Below are 14,342 nucleotides of genomic sequence, written 5' to 3'. Positions count from 1 at the left end.
CTTTATTCCAAGCTAATCTTATCCACAACAGATTCAAAATAAATACTGTCATAATTTGTTGAACAAGTACAGTTGACCCTTGAACAACACAGGGGGTTAGGGGTGCTGACTCACTGAGCAGTCAAAAACCTACATGTAACTTATAGCCAGCTTCTGGATCCAAGGTTCTACCTCCACAGATTTAATCAACCATGGATGGTGTAGCACTGTAGTATTTACCACTGGAGGGAAAAAAGAAAAATCTCCATATAAATGAACCTGCACAGTTCACACCCACGTTGTTCAAGCATCAATTGCACCATGAAGCTCAATGTGTGGCTTATGCAAAAATTAAAGATGACCAAATCCACTGTTCTTCTCTTTCACCCGTACCCCTTTACAGTGATAACGATGGCATCCATATGAGCAGGTATATAATAAACAACCTACTGTTTCCTGTGTTTTGTGGAGGATTTTTTTACATGTTTTTTCAATCAATTTACTTCAAACTACTTGCTTTGTTTTCAAGTTTTCTGTGAAAAATAAAATGTATAAGCATAAAATAATGAATAAATACTGTAAAGTACACCCTGCATGATGGAACATATATCTCTGGCAACTACTTTATGCTCGGGGAATCACACGGTAAAAATATGATAGTTACCTGATTATATGAGACCTACTAAAAGGTGCAACATCCAGACTGATGATGTATCCAAACTCAGCATTTTAGTCCAAAGTGAAGACAAGCACCAAGTGAAGCCACATGAATAAGGGCATTACTGAAAATACTTTTTGTCTTACGAAAGGCCCTTCCTCAGGAATGATGGCTATTTCCCTCCCCAGTTAATACCATTTCTGAAACAAAGGTACATTAAAACCAGTACAAACAGTATCAAAACTACTTTTCTTCCTTCCCTTCAACTTTAAGAATCACTATTCTTAAAATGGGCCCCAAAATATGGGAGGAAAAATAATTTGGTAAGGAAGGGAGAAGGAAGAAAAGAGGAGGGGGGACAGAAAACAAACTAAGTACATTACTGTGAACTTCTTCATCCAGTGCCTTAACTTTTCCTTTCTTCTTAATGAGCTGGATTTTGCAGGCATTGGCTTCCCAATCTTTATCATTGCCTCCGTCAATTCCCACACCTGAATCATCCAGAGGTAGAAAAGCAAGATTTAGAAATTGGCTATGACTTAGAAACTATGACCATAAGGCAGAACTTATAAGTGAAAAATACATTTTTTTTCAGCTAACTAATTCATTCACTTATCAATTCAAAATTTACTGAAAACGTACTATATGTCAAGAACCATGATAGCCACTAGAGACAAAAATGAAGAAAATTCAGTTCCTGTTCTCAAATTTCTCAATGGTCTATTGAGAAGACAGACAAGGAAAAAATAATTACCATACAGTGTGGTTTTAATATAATAAAAGTTCTGAGGCTATAATAAAAGTACTACAGGTTGCAACTGCAGCACAATGGAGATACACAGAAGACCGGCGCCACCCCAGAAGCAGGGTAAGGAAGGGATGTCAGGACACACAACTCTCAAGATTCTACTAAAGTTCCTACAGGATTTGAAAAAGTTACTCTAGAGGTACTGGAAAACCACTGATTTGTTTCAAGCAGAGAAATGACACAGCAAACAAGTTTAGAAAACTCTTCGAAAACAGTGCAAAAACTAGAGGAGAGAAACAGGGAAGAAGAAACCTGCTGTCAGAAGTCACAGCTATAGCAAAGCAAAAATGAGGAAGGCCTGAGCTACACAATGGTCATGAAGTGATGGGTGTACTGAAAAGCAGGACTGACTGAAGGTAACGAGAGAAAGCACCTCCCAGGCTCAAAGGACTTGCTGAGTGACTGGCTGTTGGTAAAAGGAAGAGAGAAAGGATAGAGTGAGACACGGATGAGAACTGGAATGTATTCAGTTCAATTCTGAACATGCAAAGTTTACAATATCGTGGTTTGTCCAGGGAAAAACTTCTAGGAAGTAGCCAGAAAAACAGGTGTGCAACATGGGAAGTACATACGGATTATAAGTCACCAACATACAGGAGGCTGATGAAGTCAGAGCTCACGCACAAAGATACAAAATAAGACAAGAGGACTCAGGAAAACACTGAGGAAGCCAAAAAGTTCATTCAGGTTTTTCCACAGGATGTTATGGAAAAACCCAAATGAACTTTTTGGCCAACCCAATATCTTGAGGAACATTAAGATAAGTAATAGGTGAAAGAAAAGCAGCCTCCAAAGCAGACAAAAAAGAAATAATCAGCAAATTAGGAAGAGAATGAGAAGATATATTGTCAGAGGTGAAGGAAAGAGAGAATTTGAAGAACAAAGGAGTTGAGGAATTGACTTTCCATTAGTTGAGGAAGAGTCAGGAAGATAAACGCCCATTACATAGGGCAATGTTGAGCGTACAGTAAAGAGTTAATATTGCAGGCCCAAGACTGCTATCTTAGAAAGGCCTGCTTGCAAAGCTGGCCCTTGGCTGGCATCTGCGAACCTGAATTTCAAGAGGGTTCCCACCACGTTAACTGATTAAGAATGGCTTACTGCACCTATACCATTGGAGCAAACAATGTGGCTTATGCTGAACATCCACTTCCCTTCTAAGAGCCTGAAACATCGGTACATGTTAGGCACCAGGTATCTACATGATCACAAGATTGACAGTGACAATCCTGAGCACAGAGTTAGAAATGAGCTTCCCTGGTACACATTTTACACATGTTGTCCAACTCGCTGGGGGAATCAACCACGTGTGGGGACTCCACAGGGAGAGAATTCTGACGCTTATGCCTGGCTTCCTCCAGACCTCGCCCCATGCACCTTTTCTCTTTGTTAATTTTGCTTTTTATTCTTTTGCTATAATAAACTACAGCCATGAGTACAACTATATGCTGAATGCTCCGAGGGAATCACTGAAACTGGAGATGGTCTTGGGGACCCCAATATGATTAAGGGAAGGAGTTGGAGTAGAACATAAAGTTGACAAAAAGTTATTTTTCTTTGCTTTGTCATTTATGTGAGAGAGAATCTTGGGCAAGATCACACGCCAGAAGCAAGGCCTTCAAACACTTTGTTCTATAATGAAAATGCCCCCGGTAACTTGTTTTACAGTAACATTCTTAGCACAAGAAGAGACCCATAAGAAGCAATACTCTACATAAATGGTAATGTTGAAACTGAATGAACAAACCCTTTAAATATGATAAAAACCAAAAATTCTTCAGATTTTAGATTTACCAGAAACCACAAAATGGATATTATAAAAAGTCTAGGAACCAAAAACAAAAAAACCCTTTTTATTGAGAGTCAAGGATCATGCAACACCCATAATATTTTTTAAAGGAAATACCAGCAGAATCGTATCCTCTGTACTCCAGTCGCTGAAGGCCTTTGATTAGTGTCTCCAAAATTTCTCGTCTTGTGCGAGGAACATGGTAGTTTAAGTAAGCAAATATACCTGCAAATAAACAAATTTAATTAATAGAAAATTCTGACTAGAGAATCAAAATTGGCATAGTTACGCCCAAAACCCTAATTTGCATACTAATGAATAAGATGTGCAAAAAAGGTGAAGCTTGAGTCCATCTTTGAAAACAAAAGAAATCTTCACTTCAAACTGTTCAAAGGCAGTGAAATTTTTTCAAAGGGGAAATTCTTATACATATAAAAAAGACTGAAGCAAATATGTCAAAACAAACGTTTGCTTTTTCAAAGAAGTTTGTAAGACTGGTGACTTACCTTCATCATTGACATTTTAACAACTAAAATTTATTTTTCAAAACTAACCAACAAATTTGGGATTTATGTTCTATACACTGAGCATTATTTTTAAAGGAAAACATTTTCTGAACTAAATATTTTAAGCAACATATGTACCCTACAAAACTTACATAGACAGAATAATTTTTCTTACTTTCAATGACCATGCTATCAACACATTTAGGAATAAATAACTTATAAATAGCAATGATGTGAAGAATACTCACAATCTAAATCATTTAATCATAGAGAAAAATGGGCTAAAAAAATATGTAATCATCATAGGAGCAATGGTTTCTCACTTGTTCACCAGATTCTAGTAAAGGACAAATAACTATAATATATATTAATAACTTGAGAATTCTCACTCTTGAGAACCAATCAAGACAGCATACTAAAAAGCAGAGACATTACTTTGCCAACAAAGGTCCATCTAGTCAAAGCTATGGTTTTTCCAGTAGTCATGTATGGATGTGAGAGTTGGTTGGACTATAAAGAAAGCTGAGCACCAAAGAATTGATGCTTTTGAACTGTGGTGTTGGAGAAGACGCTTGAGAAGCCCTTGGACTGCAGGGAGATCCAACCAGTTCATCCTAAAGGAAATCAGTCCTGAATATTCGATGGACATGATTTTGAGTAGGCTTCAGGAGATGGTGATGGACGGGGAAGCCTAGCGTGCTGCAGTCCATGGGGTTGCAAAGAGTCAGACACGACTGAGTGACTGAACCTGAACTGAGAATTCGTAGAAAAGGAGCAATCATTTGGAAAAGCAAAACTATAAATAAAGGGACTTGTACAACATAAACTGATCCAGTAAAGTAAGGTGGCAACGGAACACAGATAAAGGAAATCCACATTTTAGGAACAGCCGCACGAAAATATTCTGAGGTCTTCCGTGATTGTGCTTTGGCCAGCAATAATATAGCTTAAATGTATAAAAACTGAAAATCAAACTATAAGGAAATATAAATTCAAGTAGCTTAGTTATGAAAGAACTTTCCTTTTTCTTAACTATCTTACACTATAATGCCACTGATTCTTAAGGGGATTAATTCTGTGGGGCAGAACTCTGGAATGACCAGCTTCTATTTCATTTGAAAAGCTATGTTTCTTTAAGAGTGTGGTCTTATCAAAGCATTTCAGAATACAAAAATATTACATTGTTAATATTTGACCAAAAAAAACCATCATAACATGTATACCGAACACCATGATGAGTACAGTGCAAATTTCTCTAACAAACTACCATGCCCCTCAAAAAAACAGGAAAATCACATTTTAAAACTAAACTCCAAAACAACATGAAACAACTATCTGAGCTTTTCTAAAAAACGTAGAAGGCCACAGTCTTAAAGAAATTCTATATTCATTCATATTTTGACAAATTATAATTGTGAAGATCTATTATCAGGCACTGTACAAGCATCTCACATGCACAGCACCACAACACCACATTAGGTCTGGGAGTTTTGTTGTTACTGCTGTTTCTTTATAAAGTATCTGGAATATGAACACACTAAAATAATAACCCAACTGTAAATCGAACTTTTATAGGTTCTACCCTTATACCCCCATGGGTCACTGGCCTTTGATAAAGATTAAACACACACAGAAAACTATCATTCCCAAATAATTATCTGTGTTATCTCATTAATGGACAATACACAAAATATAAATATTTTTCCAAAATAAAACTTTAATATAAATGTGCTAACAGCACACATTCTCAACTAGCCTACTCTCCACCACTGTGATGCAGCTCAGTTCAGTTGTTCAGTCGTGTCCGACTCTTTGCGACCCCATGAATTGCAGCACACCAGGCCTCCCTGTCCATCACCAACTCCCGGACTGTGATTAGCATCAGCTAAATAATCTGTTAAAGGAGGATACAATCTAATCCAATTAAAAATCATTAACTAATATGACATATTACACTGTCAAAACTTCTTTGCAGGCTGAGGGCTCTGGAAAGCCTTAAAGAAGTCCAAATCCCAATAATGCAGCACATTCAGAAAAATTCACCACTAAATCAGCTCTCCCTTAAGAAATGTAATTCCTTCCCTGGCGTTCCAGTGATTAAGACTCTGCACTTCTAATGCAGGATGTGCGGGTTTGATCCATGGCTGGGGAACTAAGATCCTATGTGTGGTGAAAAATGGCCAAAATTTTTTTTACAAATAAAAATAAAAGAAATGTAATTCCTTTTTTCCTGAGATTTATTTTTTTATTGAGGTAATACTGAGGCATTTCTTTCTACCTCAATATAATTTATGAGGTTGTTTTTTTTTTTATTGAGGTAATAAGTTGCATGTATATAACATTATCAGAGAAGGAAATGGCAACCACTCCAGTGCTCTTGCCTGGAAAATTCCATGGATGGAGGAGCCTGGTAGGCTGCAGTCCACGGGGTTGCAAAGAGTTGGACACGACTAAGCAACTAATACACACACACACGCAACATTATGTTTCTACTTCTGTATACCTTATATACTCTGTTCTGTGTTTCTACATTCTCGTTTTTGTTTGGTTTGTTCACTTAAAGAAATGTAATTCTGATGGTAAAAAAATAATACATTCATAGAATTAAAGATGAAATATAATAACCAAATACCAATTTTTAAAACAATTTAAATGTTAATGACAAAAACATTGTTTTTAAGACAAGTTATAGGGAGACTCAATACATATTTTAAAAGAAAATTCACAGTGATGTCATATTAAAGTCACTAATTTCAACACATGTAATTCAACAACATTCAACTGATATTTTTCCTAACTTCAGTCTTCCTGGTTTACATTGGTTCATTGTGTGGATCCTGAGATCCTGAGTACAATTTTATAGGAAGAGAAATATTCTCTAAACCAATATCCCTCTCCAAACAAACTTAAGGTTTTTATTTATTTGGCTGCGCCAGGTCTTAGTTGCAGCACACAGGATCTCTGACCTTCACTGCACATTACAGGATCTTAGTTACTCAACCTGGGATAAAACCTGCGCACCCGGCAATGGAAGCACAGAGCGTTAACTACTGGACCGCCAGGGAAGTTTCACGTAAGTATGTATGTTTTTTATATTTGTCTGTTGATTCCCTATTAGCAATACTAAGATTCATCGCAGCTTTACGGTAAAGACAACTATATTGCTTAGCCTGTGATACTCTGAAAGTATTCTCATAATAATTTCTAGGCCTTTAGATACTGACAACACTGATTTCAAGACATTCATATTTTCTTTCTTTGTGGTCCATATAAAAATGGTACATTTCCCAATAAGTGGCATCTTATATTCAATGAAATACCATATATCAATTCCAATTCAAAACCTGCCTTTCTCTCAAGAGAGGAAGCACTACTATTACCAATAATCATTACTGTCATTGTTTTGGTTCACTATTGGAACAAAGAAAAAGAGAAGAGGTAGACTAGAGGAAGTAGTAGGAGCAATATTTCTCCTTGCATAACTAGGCAAAAACTAAGAGGATTAAAAGGATGACACACAAAGAGAAATTCTCTAAGATCAAAGTATCAGAGCTGGGAGAAGAAAGTTAGTTATCCAGCATTAGGAAAATGGAAGATAAAGAGGATAAATCTGTTGATTTACACAACAGCCCCTTGAGAGAACAGCTGGTCCACTTGTTTGGGTTAGGGGGTTATCTGTAATCTTGGGGAAAACAGAACTGCAAACAACTGCCAATTGGGCACGCAGAGCATATTTACAGCCGTTTACAGGGTAGGTATTCATAACTCAAAATGACAGAGTAGCAACCCCTACTTCAGGTCTTTGATATCTGTCTTGTCAAACCTCACAATAAACGCTTCTGCTTAAGGTAACTACAAAAGCCTAAAAACCAACTCTTCACAGCTCTTCAGTAATTGTTTCAGTGCCACAAACAGTAGTAGCTGAATGGAGCACAGATTTTCTACTGCCAAGTCGGCTTGTATTTCCAAAGTGAAAATTTCTTATTAATGTAATATACCTGGAATAAATATATCCCTAACTGAAGCAAGAGGCTGCACCTACAAGCATCATTCTAAGAAAATGGCAACTTAAATTCAGTGACATAAAAGCACTTATAAGCACCTTACTTAACAAGATATTCAGACATGACCTAGATCATAGACTTGACACACCTGGTTAAAAGCAATCTAGTTTTAGGCAAAGACTGTTCAATTGTACTGAAATGAAAACAACGCAATTTAGCTGACCAATCAAATTATTAAAGCTTCTACGTCTGGTTTAATTTAGGTTCTCCTGAACAAAAAATTTTACTTTATATGAGGTATAATTGACTTGCAATATTATATTAGTTTCAGGAAGAAATTCTGCTCTTCCGTATTTTCTGATGAGAACCTAGACATTGGAGTTTATCAGTATTAAGAGTTCAAATTCCTTCTCCAAATTTTATATTTTCTGAAACAATCCATCCACAGTGTCATTTGTTTCCTTTTTAAAATTCTTCTTATAACAACTTACAAATTATCACTAAAGATTCAACTTACACGAATCCTACAGAATGAATTGTGAAAAATCTCTTTTCTACCTCCATACAGGAGATAACTACCATTAATCCCATACACATTGCGCCAAACCTTCAGGTATGAATTTTTCTACATATATAAACTCAGATGTATACGGTCTTAGAGGTTTTTTTAAAAGCATATGAATGTGATAATACACATATTGTTCTGTATTTTTCTCTTAAGATGTTGGAGATCTTTTATGTCAGTACAACATATCTACCCCAGTGTATTTAATGGCTACATAATAATAATAGTTCATAATAGATTTCTCATTTTTTACCCAGCCATTTACCTATTTATTGAGGCTTTCCTAACTCTTTGTAATTATAAACAATTCTGCAATTAAAGTTATACACACCAACTAGATATTTGCCATAAAACACTATAATACTATAATTATGGAGGCACATTCTATAGGTAAGATTCCTCTAAAAGACGAAATATTTGAGAGAACATTTTCTGCAACCCCAAAAACACAAAAAAACATTATATGGAGTGACACAAGAAAAATTTCAATTTTTTGTTTGTTAACTGTTCAAAATCTTTTTCCTAGTTGCAAAATGCTGGTTGAACTGTCCCCTACTTTGTTGAAAATACTTGTGGCCACTGGACGGAGCTCCAAAACACCTCTTGGAACTCAAAGCCGTGTTTAAACCCTGACATCGTTAATTACACACTCCCTCACAGTCTACCTTTGTCATCATCTTTCCTGAGAAAAAGCATGCATTCCTTGCTCACACACCTTCCAACATTCTGTCTCTCCTGCTTCTCTCTCTGATCAATCAAATCAGACCACAGTTTTTCATCATCTTGCTGAGTCAGCCCCTCTGGGCCCATTATGCTCTCACCTGTGTCCCTGAGCACTCCTACAGTGAAATCCATCCATTTCAGGTCATCCATCCATCTGAGGTCTACTTTCCTAGAGACCCTCCCAACTGCTGACCAGTTCTGCTAATTCACTGTTTGTCTAACTTTCAAATCACCCCCAGATATTATGCTAAAGTCTAGAATCTAGACTAACTCTTAAATCCTCATTTCTCTCTTCCCAGCTTCTTTCTCATTTCTGGTAGATTCTTTGTAGAACTGAAGCCTTCCTCTTCATCTTAAGGGTATAATACTCTATAAACTCTCTTATCCTTCCTTATAAACTCAAAATAGCGAAAGATATTCTACACACTATTCCATGAACCAACCTCTCCTACTTGAACAAACCTCTCCTACTTCTAAGTCTTGATAAGTGAGTCCTTGATTTTGTAAATACAGAACTTTTTGTTAACATCAAAATATTAACAGGATCCTACACAACAGTTCAGTTCAGTAGCTCAGTTGTGTCTGACTCTTTGCAACCCCATGAACTACAGCACACCAGGCATCCCTGTGCTACTCAACAGTGGGTTGAATTTTCATTATCTAGTGATCTAGCTCAACTTTCAGTCAATTTAGAGACAATGCTTAGGGTATGAATCAACCAGTTAACACCTGGTTTTACCTTCACAGCTTACATGCTGGAAATCAACTTTTCAACTCTACCAGGGACTTCAGTTTCACAATATTGTCTCTTTTGTTGGTATACATGCTCTCTTCCTGAACACAAACTTGAATTCTTCTACCTTCATATGTGTAACTTCTCTAATGATTTCTTTATAGCCAAATGCAATTAATCTCTCTCTGCAGTATTAAACATGAATGACCTTTTTCTACTCTTACAGACTTTCTACTAAAGCAATATACCACTTTGGAATGTTTGCGTCTCTAACTACTATTTTTTGGCCTCTTTTCCTGGTACTTCAATTTCTTCTTTCAAACCCACTGGTAGTGGTTCTTAATTTATTATTTCTGACTTCATACACTGTTCGGTAAAATGTGTCATCAGTGGCGTCGCTCACAATGCACTAGTTCTTTACCAGCTGGCAGCAGTCCTCACCAAGAGTCCTATCCTGCCATCTGGAACATTCCTGGCCTAACCAGTCTCTGAATTTCTATTCATTTCACTTGCAATCTAAAACATGGCAATGAACAAGGACTGTGTTTTTATCATCCACACCTGTTGCACGTGTATTAACTGTTCCTTTCGATCAGACAGCAATTCCTTGAAGGCAATTCCCTTGTTCTAGTCCTCTCTCCTAAGGACAGAGTGCCAAGTACAAAGAGATCACTTCAAATATCTTTTCTTTTCCCAATATTCTGTTCTTGAAGTATAGTTGCTTTTTAATGGTGTGTTAATTTCTGATGTACATCAAAGTGACTCAGTTATACATACATATTAAATACCTTCTAGTACTTTCTAGGCACCTAAAATGTACAGTCAAAAATTCTCAAACCACAGAAAGAGAACACTATATTGCAGGATGCTAAGTAGGCATACAGTAAAAGAAAGTCTCCATAATTAAAGGTTTAAGAAATACTGAGTTAAAGTTAACAGGTTTATTTGTAGAACTTCCTAAAAACTTTAAACTTGCTAACTGAGAGTCTCCAAAAGCAGAATTACCCAAACTTACGTGTTACAAAACTCATTCCCACCTTATACTGCTCATTACCAGAACCTGTTAACTTTTCCTTTTCCAGAGAACACAACTGAGAAAATGCTCATTAAGCAATAATTCTTTTCTTTCACATCTACTTCATACTCAGTATGTTTAAGAATATGGCAATATCACTAATTTTATGATTTATGATAGAAGCCAGTCTCAGTATCACTTAAATAGCCCCAAAGCCATTACACAGTATAACTACAAAACAGTTTTTAAGGATTCATTTCAGAATATTTTTTAATTGCAGCTCTCTAACTGCTTTTAAATATGATCTCATTTACGAAAATGTGTCACATATATACCACTGGAGCAAAAAGGTATAATCCCATATTTATTTAAAAAAAAAAAAAAAAAAACAGCAAAATCTAAGAGCTATGTGAAGTTTAAGTGAATTTACTCTCTCACTGAAGCCAAAAGTAAAACAGATTATAAAGGACAAAGTGCATTCCAAAGAATCAAGAATAAGAGGAAGAGAAAATAAATTTTGAACACAGATACACTATTTTTCTCTGGAAGGTTCTTAATGCTTATTAGCACAAGAAATGTTCCAATAAATCCTGCAATTAAAAAACTAAAAAAAAATTTAAAAAGGCCAGTTCAACATTGTTTAAATTTGCTTCTCAAGTTTATTTGACCATAAAATCTTTTTTCCCCCTCAGTAACACTTACTAACATCCCAATACAATCTAATAAATAACAGTTTTACCAGTACTTCTGATTGGAAAAAGCTATCAAAAAAGAATTGTTACCCTCATTCTTCTGTTTCAACATTCTGCAATATTGAAATCAAATAATCTTTTAGAAAACCTTTAACAAGCAGCAGGTATTCACAAAGTAAACCTCTAAATTTTCCCATCTAATCTCATCCCCACTCAGTTCCTCTGCCTAGAAATTTTATTTCAATAATTAATATGTGGGACGAAAACAAAGACAAATCTTAACAGTTAACTTTCAGAACCATACACCAAAGAGGAGATAAATTCTGGATATTCCTGGAATCATGTAAAACTCTGATCCAGGTTAAAAGCAGGACCTTCAAAATGCCTCAAATACTAGTTCTTTTTTTCTTGCTCCGTCACCTGTTTCCTCAGTAGTAAAACACTGTGGAATGGGGATGCTGGCTGTGTGAAAATGTCTAACATTTAATCTCCACCCTAAAATCTGAACCTCCACTCTTATCTGAACCTTTTCTATACCAGATCTTATGTTTTATTTTATAGTGCTCTATTTTTTACTTCCTTTTTCCTGGAACAAGAAATGATCTGCAACCAGAAAGCCAGGTACTTGACTAGGTGAATGCTTCATCACTCAGTAACACTTAATTACCAAACCAAGCACACTGGGGGCCTGCAAATTCATTACCCCACAGCTCCAAACTAAATTATGTCTTTCGGAAAACCATTCTGCTACCCTGAGACATAGCAAAAGTATAACTGATTCTAAAGTCTGCTCTCCCAAATAATTTCAGCAAGCTATTTATAGTTGTTTGTTTTTTGTGCAGTTTTAGTCTACTCTAAATTTAAACCTGCTCTTCATTTTAGAAGCTGAAATTAGCATTAAGTTAAATACAAGAAAAAGAGACACTAATCAGCCCAAGCTACCTCCTTCTCAGTTCTTCTTGAAAAGGGCTACAAACAGTAACTTTCCCAGATAGCTTCAATTATATTGCAATCATAATTCCCTTAAAAGGTGTTTATCTTCCAGGGGGAAGGTCGTTGTAAATTTCAATAAGGAAGTTAAGAATTCTTTTTACTTACAATAGCCAAGTTAGTACCAATTTTAGAGCATATCAGTCATTTCAGATGTAATTCCTTTTGAACTCACTGTGCGTGTGTGCAAAGTCACTTCAGTCGTCTCCGTCGTCTCCGACTCTTTGCGACCCTATAAACTGTAGCCCGCCAGGCTCCTCTGTCCTTTGGATTCTCCAGGCAAGAATACTAGAATAGGTTGCCATACCCGCCTCCTGGGGAATCTTCCCGACCCAGGGTACGAACCTGCGTCTCCTTACATCTCATCTCCTGCACTGGCCGGTCGTTTCTTTACCTCTAGCGCCACCTGGGAAGCCCCTTTTAACTCACACCACTTTCAGGTTACTGTTAAAATGACTAAGTCTCAAATCATGTAACAGAAGGGCCTAACTTTAGGTTCTAGCTGTTCTAGGTAAAACATTCATTAAATGTAGGCCAATATTTCTCATAAGGAAGTGTTTCAAATGGAAGCACACTCAAATGTAAATGAAGTACGATCTCTCTCCACGGTCACTTCCGGGCGCATTCGCCAAGGTATTGATCAGCATTGGGTTCTGTTGAGACGGGGGCGGGGCGGGGGTGGGGGGCGAGGGCAGGGGGCGGGAGGCAGGAAGTAAGATCATGCGTAATGTCATTATCGTAGTTCTAGTTATAGTTCTATTTTCTGCTGGGCGTGCCCGAAAGAAAGCAACTAAAATTAAGTATTTTTAAAAGGATAAATCCTAGAAACATGCGAGATAAATTCAAGAGACCTCACCTGATGTTCCACAGGTTGCCTCACTCACCTGGACTCTTTTGAATTCACTCCCCCCCAGTCCCTTTTCCAATACAGACATTGCTTTTCCCTCCTGGTTCTCTTCTTGGCGCAAAGCCCCCATTCGGACGCCCAGACCCCCTCTAGGGCCCGCCCTCCTCTCAGGTGCCCTCCTAGGTCCACCCCCCCCCCACACACACACACACACACACTCCAGCTCCCCTACCCCCAGGAGCCTCAGCCACCGCGGGACGCCCCCGGCCCAACACCCAGATTTCGCACCCTCCACACTCCCGCTCCCGCCGGCGCCACCGGCCTCAGCGGCGCCCCACGGCACCCCAACACCGCCCCGCAACACGCCCCCCGCCCGCGGCCCCCTTACCACACATGCTGCAGGAGGCACGGTTGGCAAGGCGAATGGCGAGCGGCTGGCGAGTCCGGGAGCTTACACGAGCCTGTAGGGCAACCCGCGAGCTTGGGGACCAAGGGGGCGCCTACACGACTCCCTCAGGGGATGCGACGGCGGAGGCAACGACAGCGGTCTCGGCCTCCCGGGCTGGCCAGCAACTGCCGCCGGGCCCCGCCCCCCGGCGCACACCGCGCCGCCGCCGCCGCCGCCCGCAGGTCCCATTGGGCCGCGCCCGCGCCGCTCAGGCGCAGGTCCCACCTCCTCGCGCCGCCCCGCCCCGCCCCGCCCCCGAGCCCACGCAGGCCCTGGCCTGCTGGCGGCGGAGACGTGGCACCGGTTCGTGGCCGTATCCGCTTGAGGTTCCTGGAGACGCCCGCCCCGGGGGAGAGCAGCGCGAGGCACTACCCTGCGGGGAATAGGGAACACGGCGGCTGGCAAGGAACGACGAAAGGATCAGTAAAGAGGATGGACTTGTTAGCAAAGCAAATAGCGTGCGTCATCCGCCTCGTGTAGCCCAAGGCCCCAAGCCCCAGCACCCCATCGAGCGGAGGAGGAGGAGGAACAGAACAGGAGGCCTTATCCTGGGGGACCAACAAGTCAGGGAGGGAAAAGGACAGA

General features: G+C 38.9%; 1 protein-coding gene across 2 annotated transcripts in view; it reads right to left on the bottom strand.

Annotated features, from left to right (window-relative positions):
* Window positions 1–13,887, bottom strand: part of GFPT1 (glutamine--fructose-6-phosphate transaminase 1) — a 65,001-nt gene extending 51,114 nt beyond the window's left edge. For both annotated transcript variants that reach the window (XM_060412023.1, XM_015094292.3), the window contains exons 1-3: window positions 13,698–13,887; window positions 3,352–3,459; window positions 1,021–1,128 (exon numbers count right to left, since the gene is read on the bottom strand). In XM_060412023.1, the coding sequence (XP_060268006.1) occupies window positions 1,021–1,128; window positions 3,352–3,459; window positions 13,698–13,704 (223 nt within the window). In that variant the 5' untranslated portion in view covers window positions 13,705–13,887. The remainder of the gene's footprint in view (window positions 1–1,020; window positions 1,129–3,351; window positions 3,460–13,697) is intronic.
* Between the last annotated feature and the right edge of the window lie 455 nt (window positions 13,888–14,342).

This window comes from Ovis aries, chromosome 3 (assembly GCF_016772045.2).
Source record: "Ovis aries strain OAR_USU_Benz2616 breed Rambouillet chromosome 3, ARS-UI_Ramb_v3.0, whole genome shotgun sequence".
Classification (NCBI taxonomy): domain Eukaryota; kingdom Metazoa; phylum Chordata; class Mammalia; order Artiodactyla; family Bovidae; genus Ovis; species Ovis aries.
This window is presented reverse-complemented; position numbering and strand designations above follow the sequence as displayed.